The sequence below is a fragment of the Schistocerca gregaria genome, chromosome 5 (assembly GCF_023897955.1).
Source record: "Schistocerca gregaria isolate iqSchGreg1 chromosome 5, iqSchGreg1.2, whole genome shotgun sequence".
NCBI classification, from domain to species: domain Eukaryota; kingdom Metazoa; phylum Arthropoda; class Insecta; order Orthoptera; family Acrididae; genus Schistocerca; species Schistocerca gregaria.
In genome coordinates, this window is record NC_064924.1 from 459,108,453 (window position 1) to 459,129,475 (window position 21,023).

The 21,023-nt window shown below is 43.0% G+C and overlaps 1 protein-coding gene across 2 annotated transcripts in view; it reads left to right on the forward strand.

The window, feature by feature from the left end:
- The window catches only part of LOC126273102 (dynein intermediate chain 2, ciliary), a 305,511-nt gene that overhangs the window by 247,807 nt on the left and 36,681 nt on the right, over positions 1 to 21,023 (forward strand). For both annotated transcript variants that reach the window (XM_049976536.1, XM_049976535.1), the window contains one exon: positions 16,938 to 17,166. In XM_049976536.1, coding sequence (XP_049832493.1) covers positions 16,938 to 17,166 — 229 coding nt within the window. The remainder of the gene's footprint in view (positions 1 to 16,937; positions 17,167 to 21,023) is intronic.

The window sequence follows — 21,023 nt, forward strand, 5'->3', positions numbered from 1 at the left end:
GACGATTTACAACTGAAGAAAGCAGGCGTCTACAAAATTCCCTGTGAATGTGGCTCTGCATATATTGGCCAGACGACAAGAACTGTCCATGAACGATGTACAGAACATGAAAGATACACCCGTCTGCGGCAACCGTCAAAATCGGCAGTAGCAGAGCACTGTATTTCATTGGGACATTCAATGGAATACAATGGAACAAAAATTTTAGCTCCGGTTTCCGGATTTTGGGATTCCGTAATCAAGGAATCAGTGGAAATACGTCTTGCCGATAATCTTATAAATCGTGACAACGGCTTTCAACTGGATAAAACTTGGAATCCTGTTATTAAAATTATACATTCACAGCGGAATAGACAGCGTCATTCGATACTCAATGACTAGATGATCTTTTACTTTCACCACCGAGGGCAGCACGTACAACTCAGCTATGCCGCGCATGTCAACACGTGCGCGAGAATCGGTATAAATACCGCGACTGCACCTGGGCTCTTCAGTAGTTGTGTACTCACCTGATGATGGCCGGACGTCTCTGGGCCGAAATATCGTGGCAGAATGTCGACGGGATCCGGCTGCATACCCGGAAATTATTAGAAGAACAAATACGCCGGGAAAATTTCAGAAGTCATATATTGTTTAGGTTCGGTGGATGGCAGAATACCATGGTAGGAGGGGTGGGAAGGATAGTGGGTAGGACATTTCTCATTTCAGGGCATGAAGAGAGGTAATCAAAGCCCTGGTGAAGAATTTAATTCAGTTGCTCCAGTCCCAGATGGTACTGAGTTACGAGGGTAATGCTCCTCTGTGGCCGGACTGTGGGACTTTGAGAGGTGGTGAGAGACTGGAAAGATAAGGCACACAAGATTTGTTTTTGTACAAGGATGGGAGGATAATTACGGTCAGTGAAGGCTTCAGTGAGACCCTCGGTATATTTAGAGAGGGACTGCTCATTACTGCAGATGCGACAACCACAGGTGGCTAGGCTGTACGGAAGGGATTTCTTGGTATGAAATGGGTAGCAGCTGTCAAAGTGGAGGTATTGCTGGTGGTTAGTAGGTTTGATATGGACAGAGGTACTGATGTAGACATCTCTGAGGGGGAGGTCAACATCAAGGAAGGTGGCTCGTTGGGCTGAGTAGGACCAGGTGAAGCAAATGGGGGAGAAGTTGTTAATGTTCTGGAGGAATGTGAATAAGGTGTCCTCACCTTCAATCCAGATAGCAAACATGTCATCAATGAATCTGAACCAGGTGAGGGGTTTAGGATTCTGAGTTTTTAGAAAGGATTCCTCTAGATGGCCCATGAATAGGTTAGCATAGGATGGTGCCATGTGGGTGCCCATAGCCATACCATGGATTTGTTTGTAGGTAATGCCTTCAAGGTAGAAGTAATTGTGGGTGAGGATATATTTGGTCATGGAGACTACGAAGGAGATTGTTGGTTTGGAATCCATTGGGCGTCTGGAAAGGTAGTGTTTGATAGCAGTAAGGCCATGGGCATTAGGAATGTTAGTGTACAGAGAGGTGGCATCAATAGTGACGAGCAGGGTACAGTGTGGTAAAGGGAGAGGAACTGTGGAGAGTTTTTCGAGGAAATGGTTGGTATCTTTTATATACGAGAATAGGTTCCGGGTAATAGGTTGAAGGTGTTGTTCTATGAGAGCCGAGATTCTCTCAGTGGGGGCACAGTAACCAGCCACAATGGGGCATCCTGGGTGGTTAGGTTTATGGACTTTAGGAAGCAAGTAGCAGGTGGGAGTGTGGGGAGTGGTAGGGGTAAGTAGAGAGATGGACTCTGGGGAGAGATTCTGGGAAGGGCCTAAGGATTTGAGTAGTGACTGGAGATCCTGCTGGATTGCTGGAATGGGATCACTGTGGTATGGTTTGTAGGTGGAAATATCTGACAGCTGACGTAGTCCTTTTGCCATGTAATCCTTGCGGTTCAAAACTACGGTGGTGGAGCCTTTGTCTGCAGGTAGAATTATAAGTTCGAGATCAGTTTTTAGATGGTGGACTGTGGTTCTTTCTGCAGATGTAAGGTTAGTATGCTTGTTGAGGGATTTGAGGAATAATGGTGAAGCAAGGTTTGATGATAAGACATTCTGGAAAGTTAACAGGTTGTGGTTTGGAGGCAGTCGGGGTAGATCATGGTTGGATGGAGGAATGAACTGAGTTAGGCAAGGTTCAATGTTGGTCTTTGGTTGAGTCTGATTGCTCAGGTTAGTGGCAAAAAAGTGTTTCCACTGTAGGAACCAGGAGAAGGAGAGAAGGTCTTTAACTGGTCCTGCATGGTTGAATTTTGGAGTGGGGCAAAAGGTGAGGCCTTTGGAGATTACTGATATTTCTGTGGGACTACTAACCTTACATCCGCAGAAAGAACCACAGTCCACCATCAAAAAAACTAATCCCAAGCTTATAGTCCTATCTGCAGACAAAGGCTCCACCACCATAGTTTTGAATCGCAAGGATTACATGGCAGAAGGACTATGTCAGCTGTCAGATACTTCCACCTACAAACCATGCCACAGTGATCCCATTCCAGCAATCCAGCAGGATCTCCAGTCACTACTCAAATCCTTAGGCCTACCCCAGAACCTCTCCTCAGAGTCCATCTCTCTACTTACCCCTACCACTCCCCACACTCCCACCTGCTACATGCTTCCTAAAGTCCATAAATCCAACCACCCAGGATGCCCCATTGTGGCCAGTTACTGTGCCCCTGCTGAGATACTCTCTGCTCTCATAGAACAACACCTTTAACCTATTACCCGGAACCTATTCTCGTATATAAAAGATACCAACCATTTCCTCGACCAACTCTCCACAGTTCCTCTCCCTTCACCACACGGTGCCCTGCTCATCACTATTGATGCCACCTCCCTGTACACTAACATTCCTAATGCCCATGGCCTTACTGCTATCAAACACTACCTTTCCAGACACCCTATGGATTCCAAACCAACAATCTCCTTCGTAGTCTCCATGACCAAATATATCCTCACCCACAATTACTTCTCCCTTGAAGGCATTACCTACAAACAAATCCATGGTATGGCTATGGGCACCCACATGGCACCATCCTATGCTAACCTATTCATGGGCCATCTAGAGGAATCCTTTCTAAAAACTCAGAATCCTAAACCCCTCACCTGGTTCAGATTCATTGATAACATGTTTGCTATCTGGATTGAAGGTGAGGACACCTTATTCACATTCCTCCAGAACATTAACAACTTCTCCCCCATTTGCTTCACCTGGTCCTACTCAGCCCAACGAGCCACCTTTCTTGATGTTGACCTCCCCCTCAGAGACGTCTACATCAGTACCTCTGTCCATATCAAACCTACTAACCACCAGCAATACCTCCACTTTGACAGCTGCTACCCATTTCATACCAAGAAATCCCTTCCGTACAGCCTAGCCACCTGTGGTTGTCGCATCTGCAGTAATGAGCAGTCCCTCTCTAAATATACCGAGGGTCTCACTGAAGCCTTCACTGACCGTAATTATCCTCCCATCCTTGTACAAAAACAAATCTTGTGTGCCTTATCTTTCCAGTCTCTCACCACCTCTCAAAGTCCCACAATCCAGCCACAGAGGAGCATTCCCCTCGTAATTCAGTACCATATGGGACTGGAGCAACTGAATTAAATTCTCCACCAGGGCTTCGATTACCTCTCTTCGTGTCCTGAAATGAGAAATGTCCTACCCACTATCCTACCCACCCCTCCTACCATGGTATTCTGCCGTCTACCAAATCTACACAATATACTCATCCATCCTTACACAACCCATGCTCCCAATCCCTTACCTCATGACTCATACCCCTGTAAGAGATCTAGATGAAAGACCTGTCCCATACATTTTCCTAGCACCTACTCCAATCCGGTCACTAACATTACCTATCACATCAAAGGCAAGGCTACCTGAGAAACCAGTCATGTGAACTGCAGGTTTAGCTGCAACCATTGTGCTGCATTCTATATAGGCATGACACGCTGTCTGTCCGCATGCATGGCCACCGATAAACTATCCCCAAAAAACAAGTGGACCACCCTGTAGCTGAACAAGCAGCCAAACATGATACCCCTCATCGCAATGACTGCTTCACAGTCTGTGCCATATGGATCCTTCCCACCAACACCAGCTTTTCTGAATTGCGCAGGTGTGAACTTTCCCTGCAATATATCCTACGTTCCTGTAACCCTCCTTACCTCAACCTTCATTAATCACTGTCCTCGCCCATCCAGCCCCCTCCCTGTCCCATTCCAGCACTATACAGCCATCATTTCAACGCCACACCCAGTCTTTTAATTTCTTTTATTTTTAGTTTTATTTCTCTCCTTTCCACTACCTACTCTCTTGCCCCTCTGCACCTTCTCTCCTACCCTCCGTCTAAACTGTAACACTTCACTGACCGCCATTCCCATCATACTATCCCTCCCCCTCCCCACCCAAGCCTCATCCTTATCCCCACCCAGTTGACATTCCCATCATGCAATGGTGCTGTTGCCTGCAGTGTACTTTCAGTTCTATGAGACTGCAGATGTGTGTGCAAGTTGTGCTTGCATGTTTGTTTGTTTGTGTGTGTGTGTGTGTGTGTGTGTGTGTGTGTGTGTGTGTGTGTGTCTACTGCTGACAAAGGCCTTAATGGCCGAAAGCTATGATTGTGAGAATGTTTTTATTGTGCCTATTGTGGCTCAGCATATCCGTTATATGGAGGTTACAGAATGTGATACACAATGGGGCAAGTCATTGATAGCCGCAGTGAAAAATAAGGGGCCAAGGACCCGAGCCCTGTGGTATGCCTGTGCCAATTTCTACTAGAGGGGAATGTCTATGTGTAATTGAGAGTAACTGTCTTCTGTTGGTCAGGTAGGAAGCAATTACTGCTAAGGTGGATTTCTGTAGACCATAATACTCCAGTTTGGTTAGGAATATGTTAAAAGCCATGCAGTCGAAAGCTTTACTTAAATCACATAATACAAGTAACACTATCTTCTCAGCTTTGAAAGCAGTTAATGTTTGGTCAACAATTTCAATAACAGCTGCAGTGGTATTTTTACCTGGCTGAAATCTATATTGACTGTTGCATGAAGGAGCATGTTTTTCAAAGTAATTATTTAATTGAATGTACATGAGTGGTTCAAATATTTTTGAGAGTATTGGCACCATAGAAACTGGTCAGTAATTCTGGAGGAGTAGTTTATCAGCCTTTTTGTATATGGGGATGACATTTGAGGTTTCAAGTGAATCCAGAAAACTCCATACTCTAAACATTTATTAAAAATTAAACTTAGTGGCTCACTTATCAAGTGAACTTTTCCGATAACAGCATGATTGAACATCCATAAGCAGTCCATATTTTTGGAACTGGATGATTTGGGAACGGTTTTACAGGCCTGATCAGGTGTGATTTTTTCCCAGTGAAAGAAAGGTTCTTAAGGCAGCTGGGGACTGAATAGATCCCTTGCGGAAGTATCTGAGGTCTTAATAATATATTCTAGTTGCCTGACTGACGTGACAAACTAGTCATTCAGATATCATGGATCAAGCCGAGTTTGACATACTTGGCTGGAAGAATTATCATGCCTAATAACTTCCCATGCTGCTCTGCACTTATTTGGAGCACCTTCCGTGTACACTTTTTACTCGTAAGGTGTTCATTGTAGGACCTACTCCTCTCCTCCTCCCCTCGATTAGCCTCATTTTTGTGCATTCTATACAATACCAGCATGTGTTCTCTAATTTCTGCCAACTCTTTTGTAAACCAGTTGATTTTTGTGTTTTTATGATTAGGTCTACCTGGGGAACTAACTTTTATTAGTAGGGAACAAGAATATCATAAGTCTCTGTATTTTTTAAAGAGATTATCGAAACAATTTTCAACTCCAGATTTTCCTGTTTGACACCAATAAGTAGAGTCCCAGTTTGTATTCATGTTATTTAATTTGTCAGTAAACAACATAATGTGCTCCTCTCTCTCTGACCTCTCATCCATGCCACTTTAGATTTATTGTAATAAGTTGGATGTTTGTAATAAACTGTTAAAAGCAAAGGATTATGATCTGCAAAAACTCCAATAGCCAGCGTATTCACTTATTTCTCTACGTAAATTACAATAATATTGTCTAGACATGTATCATTACAAGTAGAAGACATGTTTGTGCAATGTAATGCAGGTTTAAGGATCTTAAAGTCAATGTATGTTGCATTTTTAAAGTCCCAGCATAGATTTTGGATTGCTTTATTTGTTTTTCCCCTTTCTTATTCACACAGGACCAATTGCATATGTCATGACAATAGGATATAGAAAATATGGCCACTTTCATATTTCTAAATTGGTGCAGCCTCCATTTAAGGGTTGTTATGAGATCTTTTGCCTCATTTTTTGTTGTGTCATTAGTACCCACAAGAAAGACAGAAAAATCATTACTTTTTAATTCAGTTTTTTTGTGACTGACTGTTGTTGCTGCCTTGAGATCTTCTCCTGGTTTTATCTTGCTGTTGATACTGTGTTTATATATACTTCGCAATGCAGAGGCTATTCCTCAGCCTTTACTATCAATGTAGATGTCAATTTTATATGTAGGCATACTTTTTGCGGGATTACTGTTACTTAGCCTAATTACTGTTACTTAGCATATAGTACAGGTAACAGTGTCATCTTGAGTCACATTTTCCACATCATTTTTTGTGCCAGCAAGAAATCTGAAGAATTCTGAAAGTCGGTAGACATATCTTGTTCACATTCCCGTTATGTTGGTTGTTTTCTCATGGTGGAATATGCTCCTATCTTGTCTTGTTTGCACCATCTTCAATCTTGTCACATGGTATCACATTGTTCACAGCTTTTGCATAGTTCATATTAGAAAGTGTTCAAGATCTGTTGACATTCACTAAATTTCCCAATATTGAACAGTCTTCAGTAGTTATCACTTTATGTCTGCTGTTTTTATACGGCCTTTTTGTTTTGGAGTTGTTTGAACTAAATTGAGGAAGATTTGTCGAGTTTTGCTTGGACAGAAGATCAAGTTTATCGTTCTGAAGTTTTGAGATACTCGTTCTTAATTCACCAATAACTAATCACAGACTTGAAATACATTCTTTAAGCTTTGTGATTTCTGTTGTGGTTGGCAGGAGAGCCAACCCATATAACTAAAGGAGGCCGAAATGCACGCGTTTTATCTCACGCAGTCTGGCGTGAGGTCTGGAACATGACAAGGGAATTAGAATTGAGAAAAACAAACGTAGCTGGTGGAATACTTAACTTTAATCCATTAATGGAGAACATTGCTCTTTATGGTACATAATTCACAATATCAATAGTACGGATACTGGCGCCTTGCTAGGTCATAGCAAGTAAAGTAGCTGAAGGCTATGCTAACTATCGTCTCGGCAAATGAGACCGTATAAGTCAGTGAACCATCGCTAGCAAAGTCGGCTGTACAACTGGGGCGGCAAGTGCTAGGAAGTCTCTGTAGACCTGCCGTGTGGCGGCGCTCGGTCTGCAATCACTGGTAGTGGCGACACGCGGGTCCGACGTATACTAATAGACCGCGGCCGATTTAAAGGCTACCACCTAGCAAGTGTGGTGTCTGGCGGTGACACCACATTCCTCCCCCGCAAATCGGCGTACTGTTGTGGTATAAGGCTTCCGCCCACCGTGGGGAGAACCCCATGTTGACGTATGTGACGAGGTGGGGAGCCTAACAACAGGCGAGGCTGTGCCGCCCGCACCCTGCCATTCGGACCGCGGGGAGCTAGGAAACGCCTGAAAACCTGCTCCAGGGTGCACTCCAACATGCGGTGTATGCGCCCGTAGAGAGACAGGAGGGACCAAAGGGTCGACCTCCATCGGGCCAGGGCACCCGACGGGCGAAGACGACATATGATCCGGAGCGGGCAAGAGTTCCATGTCAGAGGACAACTGGTCACAGGAAGCGATTGGCCTCACGTGACCCAGGCAGGCACCCGGCGGTTGCAGTGACGCGTCCACTGCGGGCGTCGCCGGCGAGAGAACAGGCGTCGGCGGTGGCGGTGCGTCGCCATGGAGCCAAATGGTAGGCAGCGTCGGTAACACCTGGGGCTGAGGCGAACCAGTAGATGGGTCCTCGGGGAGCCACCGGACGGCACTGTCACTGAAAGCAGACGGCGAGCGTCAGATCCCATACGACAACAGAGGCACAGCTGATTGAGATGCCGACACACCTCACCAGAGGCCCCCAAAACCAGAAACATAGCGCTGCCGAGGCAGCGAAGACTGCGCCCTTTGAGCCAACGCCGCTAACCTTGGTAGTGGCGATAGTAGACAACGTCACCTGGAGCAAAAGCAGGTGTCTGCCGCTGCACAGGAATCTGATACGGCGGATGTAGCAAAGACATCAAGGTTCGATGAGGGCGACCGTGGAGCAACTCCATGGAGCAACTCAGCCGGCGAGCGACCATCTCAGGGCTGAGATTGATACGAGGACAAAAAGAGCAATAACGCGTCCTCTGGAGAATGCGACTCTTTCAATTTCAACATCTGTGACTTGAAAGTCCTGACCAATCATTCAGCGGCACCGTTTGACTGTGTGCGAACACGGTGCGGAAGTCAGATGTTGAATACCATTGGCCATGCAGAATGACTGAAATTCTGCGGACATGAATTACGGGCCATTGTCGGAAACAATAGTCTGTGGAAGACCTTCAATGCAAAAGATACCAGATAACGCTTGGATGGTGGCAGATGACGTCGTGGAAGACATCCGGACAACAAAAGGAAAATTACTAAATGAATCTACCACAACCAACCATCGAGCATTCCAGAATAGACCAGCAAAATCGATATGTAAGCGTTGCCAATGGAAGTGGCTTTTGGCCATGCAAAGAATTTCTGTGCTGATTGTTGTTCGGCACATACCATGCAAGAAGAGCAAATATTTGTAATCGCGGCATCGATTCCGAACCAAGTACAGTGCTGACAAGCAAGTTGTTTCGTTCTCACTATACCCCAATGTCCTTGGTAGAGAAGCTGTAAGACAGAGGACTGTAACAAACGTGGTACCACGGCCCTGGACTGATCATTATCAGAACGCAACAGCAAAACACCACGTCATACAAAGTCTCTCCTTGTGAGCAAAAACTTGGCGAACCAACGGGTCCCCGATCCGTGACTTTGACGAGGGCCATTGTGTAGCAACAAAACGCAGAACGGGAGGAAGGACAGGGTCAGCAGCTGTGGCTGCAGCTACATGACGAAAATTAATTGGAAACGATTCGACCACGTCATCGGTTTCCGCATCAATGAACAAGTAAGCAAGTTCGGAGGAATCGAATGCCCTATCCTCAGCAACAGGCAAGCGGGACAACGTGTCGGCGTTTCCGTGCTTAGCAGTGGACCGATACAAGATATCGTAGCGGTACTGCGAGAGGAAAATAGACCGGCGAATGAATTTCTGCACTGTACGTGGAGGTACAGGCTTGGTCGGATGAAACAGCGATGTCAAAGGTTTGTGGTTTGTGAATATGGTAAAGTGACGACCATACAAGAAATCATGAAAATTCATAACATCAAATACGAGAGCCAATGCTTCTTTCTCGATCTGTGAATAATTTCTTTTAGCAGATGAGAGCAATTTGGATGCAAAGGCATTAGGGCGATCGTGCGATTCATCTTTGTGCGCAAGCACATCTCCGATCCCGAAATCCGATGCATCCACCATTAACAAAAGGGCTTCTGGGGATCGAATGGCGTAAGGGAAGTATTGGAAAGCAACGCCGATTGCAACTGGCGAAAGGCGCATTCACATTGCGTCGTCCAGACGAACGGGACACCTTTACGGCGTAAGCGATGAAGCGGAGCTGAAATGGAAGAGGCATGCGGCACATAGCGATGGTAATAATTTATTTTTCCCAGCACACTCTGTAGCTGCTTCAAATTCTGTGGCGACGGCAAGTCTTGTATGGCACGGAGGTGCGTTGGACTGGGATGTATGCCTTGGGCATTGAGCACATGTCCCAAGTATGGCAAGTCCCGAGCAAAAAACACACATTTGTCCTTCCGCAAACGAAGACCATTTTGTCGTAAGACCTGAAATAATGTTCTGAGATTGGCCAAATGTTCTTCTTCCGTCTTTCCTGAGATCACAATATCGTCCAGATAATTTGCTGCAGGAGGGACCAACGCAGAAACAGTTTGTAGATATTGCTGAAACAATGCAGTGGTGGATGCACACCCGAATGGCAGTCGTTTGAATCGATACAAACCAAGATGCGTGTTAACCACGAAAACGCGCTGGGATTCTTCGTCCACCGGTATTTGCAAGTATGCATCTGCTAGGTCCAACTTTGAAAAATATTTACCTGGGCACAATTTGTCAAAAAGACAAAGGAAAAGTTGCAATCACTAGTTGTGGTATCACTGTTGCCTTGAAGCCCACACAAAGTCTCAATTTTCCAGAAGGTTTTGGCAAAATTACTAAGGGTGATGCTCAGAGAGAAGCCTGCACACGTTCATTTACACCTTGTGATTCCAAGTCGTGTAATGTTTTTGCGACCTCATCACGCAATGCGTGGGGAACATTGCGCGCTCTGAAAAATTTCGGTTGCGCGTGTACTTTCAGTTCCAAATGTGCTTTATAGTTTTTAGTTATAGACTTCACAAGAGTTCCAGCAATGTCGACGCACACTATTTTTGGGACGAACACAGTCACTGTTAGAGAGTGTGGCACTGGACGGAGTGGAATGAACTACTTTAATTTCCATGGGCAAAGTTTCGCGAGCCTGAGTATCCTTGGTTCTATTCCGATTCCAGCGTGAAGCAAAGTGCCTGGAACAGGTTTGAGCTGCCGATCGAATCTTTTTCTGGCAAACACTCTGAACATGTTCTTTTTTGTTACAATAAAAGCAAATAGCTTGGCGTGATGGGCAATTCTCATGCGAATGTTTAGTAGCACACATCAGCCATGATTTGATCACTGCATTTGCTTGCTGATGCGGCACACGTGGCTAAGAGCCCGGCGGCAGCGGCGCAGCCGGGCGCGAGGGCTGTTTACCGCTCCGTGCAGCTCGCCCGGTGGGCCAGTTAACCTGACACACTGCTGGCGAAGTTTCAAATCATTCCTGAGCAAAGTCAAGTGTGTCCTGCCGATCCAATATGTCCACCACTTGTTGAAGGGAGGGATTTACTAGTTTCAAAATCTGTTCCCTTATACGAACATCAGAAACATTCTGTGCAATTGCATCACGTACCATAGCATCTGAGTAAGGGAGTCCACATTGACACTCAAAAGCACAATCCCTAGTAAGGCCTTGTAAGGTTGCAACCCACTCCTGATTAATCTGACCTGCCATACGTTTTGTACGAAAGAAGGTATACCATTTGGCTGATTCTTTGATATATGCATCTAATGCAGACAAAATTTCTTCGTAGGACAGAGTTGCTACGTCACGTCAGGGAAATAATTTGAATATCACACGGTACATATTCACGCCAACGGAAGACAACAAAAATGGCTGCCGCTCGTTACCTTGAATTCTGTAGGTGGCGAGATGGAATCCAAATTGGCGTGACCACTCTGTCCAGCTTTCCAGTGCAGCATCAAAAGGTCGAAAAGTGGGTGCAACAGCGTGTTGTGGCTGTGTTAGTGGTGAAGCGGCTGCTGCCACATCGTTTTGCATCGCACGTTGACCCTGGACGAGCTGTCCAAGGGCATCCAGTAAGGCCTGCGTCTGCTGATTCTGTAGGCGATAAAATTCGGACAGTATATCTGGAGATTGTGGCGAAGCCATTACACAAGTAAAACAGGGCAATATCGATAAGAACACTTTTACTCTCGTCGCCAATTTTGTGGTTGGCAGGAGAGCCAACCCATATAACTAAAGGAGGCTGAAATGCACGCGTTTTATCTCACGCAGTCTGGCGTGAGGTCTGGAACATGACAAGGGAATTAGAATTGAGAAAAACAAACGTAGCTGGTGGAATACTTAACTTTAATCCATTAATGGAGAATGTTGCTCTTTATGGTACATAATTCACAATATCAATAGTACGGATACTGGCGCCTTGCTAGGTCATAGCAAATAACGTAGCTGAAGGCTATGCTAACTATCGTCTCGGCAAATGAGAGCGTAGAAGTCAGTAAACCATCACTAGTGAAGTTGGCTGTACAAGTGGGGCGAGTGCTAGGAAGTCTCTGTAGACCTGCCGTGTGGCGGCGCTCGGTCTGCAATCACTGATAGTGGCAACACGCAGGTCCGACATATAGTAACGGACCACGGCTGATTTAAAGGCTACCACCTAGCAAGTGTGGTGTCTGGCGGTGACACCACAATTTCATCTGTACATTTTGTTCACACTTGCTTTTTCGTTGCCCAATTCACAATTTTTTGTGATGAAACTGTAGGTACTTTCACTTAGGCCATCATCTTTAACTTCACCAGCAAATGCCAAACCAAAAGGCAACATATGGACACCATTCCTTCTCAGCTTTATAATTTTAGTATACCTAATTACAGATATATCTTTAGAGGGTAAACACATTAAATTTATGACATGGAAACTACAAAGAACCTCCTCATTCCCCTCTTTTATTCATGTAGCCCTCATCAATGAAGTCCATGAACTATTAACTCCTCCCGTGGTTACAATGCACTAATGATGATTTCCCCCAGAGAAGATGATAATTTTTCAAAATATAAAAATCTGTTTTTACTGATAAGTTTTCCTTGATCCTTAGTCATCTTCCTTAGTGTTGACTTCCATCTTACTGATGACTAGCTCCATATTTATTTTCATTTTAATATCTTTACCAAACAGTTGTCATACTTTCTCTATGTAATTCCCTTTCATACAGTATTAAAATTTTTTACCAACACATATACTGATTTGCTACGCAACCAGACTCACCACTGCCTTCACTTGCCATAAGTAAGCCACCATACAAGTCACAGTTACATGGTAGTACCATCGCAGGCACAGAAAAATATTATGAATCACCTTATGATAAGAAAGTGTTAAATCTCCTGTGGAATGTACTAGGCTGGTCTGAAATGAAGTCAATAACTGTTTGATTAGTGGTAAGTGTTTCACATGTTTTACCCTGAAATTAACCACAATCTATGCTCTACTCTCCTCACACTAGCCACAGTAGGTTTATGTCATCTTCCAAATGCTTTGCACCGTCTAGGTTAGATCTCATTTCTTTGTCATTATCATATATAATCAACATTAACACCAGTGCAAAGCTTTTGCTATGCCAGTTCCACCACTATATTTCTGTCGCCATTAGTGGTACAGTTTTGTCCATGAAATAAGAAAAAAATTAATTAAAAAGACTTTTGTGTGGTGACCTTTGTGATAACAGTCTCCATGTAGTTACCTCTCAGCACTTAGTGTCAGCATCATGATCGCTGTGCAGTAAGTATATATGGATGGGAACAGATGGAAACCACAGAATGTGCTAAGAATTTTAACCCTGAAACTTCCTCGCAGATTAAAACTGTGTGCCGGACTGAGACTCGAACTCGGGACCTTTGCCTTTCGCGGGCAAGTGCTCTACCAACTGAGCTACCCAAGCACGACTCACGCCCTGTCCTCACAACTTTACTTCTGCCAGTATCTCGTCTCCTACCTTTCAAACTTTGCAGAAGCTTTCCTGTGAACCATGCAGAACTAGCAATCCTGAAAGAAAGGATATGGGGAGACAAGGCTTAGCCACAGCCTGGGGGATGTTTCCAGAATGAGAATTTCACTCTGCAGCGGTGTGTGAGATCTCATCTGGAAACATCCCCAAGTCTGTGGCTAAGCCATGTCTCCCCATATCCTTTCTTTCAGGAGCTACCAACTGAGCTACCCAAGCACGACTCACGCCCTGTCCTCACAACTTTACTTCTGCCAGTATCTCGTCTCCTACTTTTCAAACTTTGCAGAAGCTTTCCTGTGAACCATGCAGAACTAGCAATCCTGAAAGAAAGGATATGGGGAGACAAGGCTTAGCCACAGCCTGGGGGATGTTTCCAGAATGAGAATTTCACTCTGCAGCGGTGTGTGAGATCTCATCTGGAAACATCCCCAAGTCTGTGGCTAAGCCATGTCTCCCCATATCCTTTCTTTCAGGAGTGTTAGTTCTGCATGGTTCGCAGGAGAGCTTCTGCAAAGTTTGAAAGGTAGGAGACGAGATACTGGCAGAAGTAAAACTGTGAGGACAGGGTGTGAGCCGTGCTTGGGTAGCTCAGTTGTTAGAGCACTTGCCTGCGAAAGGCAAAGGTCCTGGGTTCAAGTCTTGGTCCGGCACACAGTTTTAATCTGCCAGGAAGTTTAATATTTGCGCACACTCGGCTGCAGAGTGAAAATCTCATTCTGGAATTTTAATCCTTCCTGTCAAACCAGTATCTAAACATGATGAAGGTAAAAACTTTCTCCAAAGAAAATATTTAATTTTTGCAACCAACAGGCTGACTTTCTTTTCACAACATTTTATTACTCACATCTCTTATTTTAACCATCATTCTCCAACTCATTCATAATGTTTTTTTAAAGTAACGGAAGGAGTAAAAATAACAAGTCACTGTATAGCTGGTCGATAGGCACATTCAAAAATGAGTAAAAACATTGATAAGCTTTCAAACAAGTCTTTCTTGTACTTATATGTATTCAAGTGTGTATATGTGTACTTTGTTAGCTCTGAAGAAGAGTTCATCTGAAAATTTAGAAACTTTTTCCATCTTATTTATGTACCTATCAACTCTGTGCCTGAGCTGTGTGGTGAGCTGTTATCTTTCCTCCTGCCATTATTTATATATCACCAAGGACTGCTCATTACCATATTTATATTTCCTTATATCATATTTTTTGATTTTCTTTTCCATTCTGTGAGTCATCTTATGTCATTTTTATCCTTAAACTTCTGATCCATGATTTTCTTCCTCTTTCTGTTTTCTCTGCCTTGCTTAATTTCATCATATTTACACTTATAGCTCCAGTATATTTGTTTATTGTCTCATAACTTGTCAGCTGACCATTTTATAACTTCTACTTTCTGAAGTTTTCGTATATCAGTGGTCGCTTCCATTTCACTGCTGATTTTCCTCATGTCCTATCCCAGTGTGTCTCAATTTGCCCCAGGCCTGATTAACTTTCCTGCTAATTCCTATACATTAGTAAATATTAGTGCCAGAGTTGTTGAGAAACAACTGTAATCACTAGAATCTAACAAAGCTCAGGGTCCGATTGTATCCCTATCATATGCTGTATCAAATTTGTGGCTAAATGACCCCATGTTTAAACTGCAGTCTGCTGTAGATCCTACAAACAAAAAACTGTGATTAGTAGTTGGAAGACAGCACAGGTCACATGCATCTACAAGAAGGGTAGTAGAAGTGATCCACAAAACTGCTATCCAATATCCTTGACATCAATTTGTTGTAGAATCTTACAACTTACTCTGAGCTCAAACATAGGGAGGTATCTTGCACAGAATGACCTTATCAATGCCAACCAGCATGGATTTCAAAAACATCGATCATGTGAAACCCAACTCACAATTTTCTCACATGATGTACTGAAAGCTTTGGGTCATGGCAACAGTGTAAATGCAGTATTTCCTGATTTCTGAAAAGCATTTGACTCACTAACACACCTATGCTTATTTCAAAAGAACAATCATACAGGGTGTCAAGTGAAATTTGTGACTGCATCGAGGACTTTTTGGTAGGGAGGGCACAGTGTGCTATCTTGGATGGAGAGTCATCATGAAATGTAGAAGTAACTTAGGGTGCATCCCAGGGAAGTATGGTGGGACCCTTGCTGGATCCTGAAAACATCTATCATGTGTAGTCCAATATGCACTTTTCTCACAAGAAATCTTGAAAGCCATGGCTGAAGGCAGTCAGGTAGACACAGTATTTCTTGTTTTCCAAAAATAGTTTGACTCAACACTACACCTACACTTATTATGAAAAGTAGATTTTATAGTAAATCAAGCAAAGTTTGTGAGTGGATTTTGATAATGAAGTACTCTCTGTAAGAAACTGCAAAATTATTCGCTTGGATCATGATTACATTTCAAAGTGGTGCAAAGATTTGCAGTTTGCCTTAAATATTCAGAAATGTAAAATTGTGCACTTCACAAAACTAAAAAAATTTGTATCCTACGATTACTACATCAGTAAATTAGAACTGAAATCAGTGAAGTCATACAAACAAAGAGATGTAACAGTTTGTAGGGATATGAAATGGAACAGTCACATAAGCTCAGTTACAGGTAAAGCAGATGCTAGCCTTTGTCCATTAGTAGAATACAAAGGAAATGCAGTTAGTGTAAGATTAGTTACAAATCACTGATATGACCCACACTAAAGTACTACTCATGCATGTGGGACTCATACTAAATAGCACTAACAGAACTGTGTTGAACTTATGCAGGGAAGAGAAGCACAAATGGTCACAGGTTTGTTTGATCCATAGGAGTGAGGGCACAGATGTACTGAAGAAATTGAACTGGCAAATGTGTGAACACAAACACAAACTATCCTAAGAAATCCTACTTACAAAGTTTCAAGAACCAGCTTTAAAAAATTAATTGAGGGATATACTCCAGTTCTCTATGTTTTACTCCTGTAGTAGGGACCATGAAGACAAGATTAGACTAATTACAGCATGCACAGTGGTGCTGAAATTATCATTCTTCCTGCATTCCATAAGTTATGGAACAGGAAGATGCCATAATAACTGGTACAATGGGAAGTACCCTCTGCCATGCAATTCTGAGTGGTTTACAAAGTATGGACATAAATATGAATGTACAGGCCTGCCATCTGGTAGCTGGAAGTTTTTCAGTTTTCTAGTTGTACTTAATTTTGCTAATATCTTTTTTCATGTGAGTTTCTTCACTTTGTCTTTAATATTATACAATTGTTTTTGTCATTTAAGATGTTCCAATGATTTATATGTTTCAGGATGTGGTACTGCAATAGCTTTTCATCCAAAGGAGCCTTTAATTTTTTTGGTTGGCAGTGAAGATGGGCAAATTTACAAATGCAGTACTGCATACTCTTCCCTATTCTTGGCAACATATGAAGCGCATCATATGGCAGTGTATAAAATAGATTTCAATAAATATTGTCCAGATATTTTTGCTTCATGTAGTGCTGATTGGAGAGTAAAGATATGGGAAGATAATAGAAGGTAAGCAATGACAAACATCATTCTCTTGATAAGCAGTGTGACCATTAGAAAAGAATATATGTTTGTATACTAAATTCACAGCAGAAAAGTTATAGAAACAGGGACAATAAGAAGTGTTCTCCTAAACACACAAACTGTTTATCTGATATTTATGTCTCTGCACATACTACCGTTTTTTGGTCAGAAAAAATCTCAAAAGCTTATGAGGATGTTCAAGGTGAAAGGAAAAAAAGAAAGAAAGAAAAATCTATATGTTTTGGTGTTTTCAAGTTATTTGGCACTGAAGTTACCCAATCACAAATTTAAGCACTGGCGTCCACTAAAATGTGGTAATGCACAGACATCTGTAGATCTGTGAGTTACTTCCTGTTCAAATGCTCTTTATCGGTTAAAATGAAACATTTTCATAATTCTAAATTTAAGCTAGGTGAGCAAAAGTGACATTAGTTCAGTCTGAGGAAAGCAAACAAAGAAAAAGTTTCGCAACACTTTCTCTGGCAAGCAGCTTGAATGTGCACACACGACAACCTAAGTAGGTTAATTTGTTAATTTCAATGCTAAATAACTTAGAAACAATGCAAACATATAAATTTTTCTCTTAAGAATTATTTCTAAGTACACCCTCCCCTATAGTGCCCTTAAAAGCCTTACAAACTCCTTCTGACCACCACTCATGTTCAGAAAAAACAGAACACCTTTAATGACTAAAGATAGGACGTTCATATTTTCAGGACATTTACATTTGTATGTTCCATAGAAATCATTAGCATTTCAGTCACTTCAGAACATAGAAGGTACAGGGTCTGCCATGGGCTCTGCATTCCATAAGTTATGGAACAGGAAGATGCCATAATAATGGTACAATGTGATGGCATTGATGCATGTAAGGTGCAGATGGTGTGCTTTGGTATAGCCATCCATGCTGCATTCACCTGGTTCCAAAGTTCGTCTGTGGTGGTTGGCATACCCTATTGTTTTTGACTGGTGATTACTCTGGAGATCTGGCGGGCCAGGGCAAAAGCTTGTCATCCTGTGACATCCAGAAGGATCATTTTCATGCAGCAACATATGGCTGTGCATTATCTTACTGAAAAATAGCGTCTGGGGTGTTGTGCAGGAAGGTTATTGCTATGGTTCACAGGATGTCATTCTCGTTCAGACTAGTCAAAGTGTTCTGGACACACACTGACTTTGATTTGTAGTTGTACCCAATAGCACCCCACACCATAAGGTCTTGAGCTGGCACTGTATGTCTTGTGCAAATGCAGTTGCTGTGATGCCACTCCAACTGTCTGCGGCAAACTAAAATGCGGACGTCATTTTCAAACAAAAGAAACTAGATTTGTCTGAAAACACTATCTGATGCCATTCCTGTCCCAAGTGAATTCGTTCCATACACAATTGCTGTCTAGCACATTTCTGCACATTTGTCGAAGGTAGGTGGGGAAGTGGACAATGTCCATGCAATCCATGCCATAATAAACTGCGATGGACTATCACCAATTGTATGCAGCGTGTTATAGTGTTCCACTGTTGCACCAGAACTGAGGAAGATGTGTTTCTGACCTACAATGCCATTTGGATGAAATTTCAATTTTCTCGAAAGGCATTGTGGGTGGTGTGACCTGACTCATCTTGTCACATTCTACGGCCTTCCGTGAACCATTGTGCACACATCCTCTGCACTGACAAAACACTTTGTCTCACATAAGATGCAATTTCCTGGATGGATGCATCACATTTTCTCATACCAGTAATGCACCCTCTTTCAAGCTCACTGATTTGATGGTACAATTCATGCACACGTCTTTGAGACATCCTGAATAGGTGACACTGATCCATTTTTTGGGTTTATAGTGACAACGAGAGCCACAGACACATTTGACCAGTAGGTGGTGTTGTACTGCACTGTCGATGTTGACATCAAACCTGCGGGCCGATGTGGTACAAATGCTAATCATTTCTGCAGAACATACTAATGTACATGTCCTGTGAATATGGATATCCTTTCTCTAATAGTTCAAGGTGTTCTGTTTTTTTCTGAACATGAGTATATAACATTCATAATAATCTGCCTCTTACATTCCTTATTGCCTTCTACCAAATACCAGTTTGAACAGGATTTTTCAAGGCAAGTTTAACGGATACAAATATTTTCCTTGATTATTCCACATTTCTTGAAAAGAAGTTTATTCCAAGAATTGTAAGACTTGTGTGCTAAAGAATTTACTTATTTTGTTTTCTCGACACCTGTAGTGTGAGTTACAATACGTCTAAAATAAAAGTTGACCTACTACATAACCAACATACTATAATTTTATTGTTTGCCACTCAACCAACCTTCCATTCACATGAAGCACTGGTTAACTGTCACAGTTCCAATTGTTTCTTTCAAGTTGTGTGAATATCATTTCATCATTGTGTAAGTTATTCAATGAAAGTATGCTGTATTCTGTGGATGAATAAGCATTTATAGTTGACGTTTCATCCATAGTGGTTCAATTCAAGAACGTTTATGAAAATATAATGAAAAAATTCCACACTCCAGTCTTCCCACTCAGAGTAATGTTCAGAAATTGATAACAAAGTGGCAACCAAGTGGCAGAGTGTCCAGTTCTATGTACTTTTGTATCCTGTTGTGGGTGATGCAAGCTTGTAGCTTGTCAAGAAATTTGCCCAGGTAGCCAATAACAATAGAACTTGATTACTAACACAGAGAGTATACAATAACATTTGGTTATGGATAGGAATAAAAATGATTTCGGAATGAATGCAACTGAAAGATGACCCTGATCTGATGAAAGTTTGTCAGTAACACAGTAACAGTTCTTGAAGGTACAAGGCGAGTAGACAATCTCTCACAGTAAAGGAGACACTGTCATAGACAAGATCTGTTTTTGTGGGCTTGTACTATGCTCTGATGAATAACTTGTGGAACCTCAGATGTCCAGTTTTGATGTCAGGGTTGTGACTGGAACTTGCACTGGCTGACAAGCTGCTAGGTGACATTGTGTAAGGCTTCCCGGCAAGGAGTATGAGGAAGTTGTGTAGTATCACATGGCTCATATGGAGACAAGCTGCTACCAGCAAGAGCAACACAGTATACAGCAGATCTGTTGCCCGCAGGTACTGAAGCAGCTATCTTAGGCAGTTTGGGCTGCAGTTGAGTAGTAGGCATCTCAACAAGATGGCAACCCCCAGCACTCTGTTGTGTGGTGTGCAGCTGGATGATAAGTTGCCAGCCAGATGTCAAATTCCTTTTCCTGATGAAGGAAATGGAGGAGTCTTCTTGCTACATAGACAGTCACTGTGCTGTAGAAGGCAGCCAAGGATGTGGCATTCCACTTCACAACAGAGAAGATGGTGAAGCCATTTTAGAGAAGTGGACCTGAGAATAAACTGGAATCAGGCAAGGTCACTGTTGAGAAAAGTGACTGAATCACAGAAGGCAGTGTGACCTGTCATGGCCAGGCTCAATGCAAAACTTCTAGAAAATGAGGGCCAGGGAAGTTGATCTAAGGGCCCTGAGATGGTGCTCCGAAGATAGAGGGCAGACACTCTGCAGAGAGAAGCAGACCATGGGGCATACAGTAAATGATCATGACTGGAGATGCCCGAGCCCAGGAACCAGGGTGGAGCAGAGTACACCAGAGCACTGGAGTAGGTACATCATGCACTGAAAAGGATCTGTTGGAGGCAAAAATTGCAAGAGTCATGTGTGACAAAGACTCTGAAGAGAACAAGCCTGGGGAAAGAAGCAGGTCCCCAAGGATGTGGGTGGGACATCAGTAACAGGCAGAAAGGATGACAGAATGAAGGACCTCACATGTGTATGCGACAAGGTGTGTTCAGCAGGA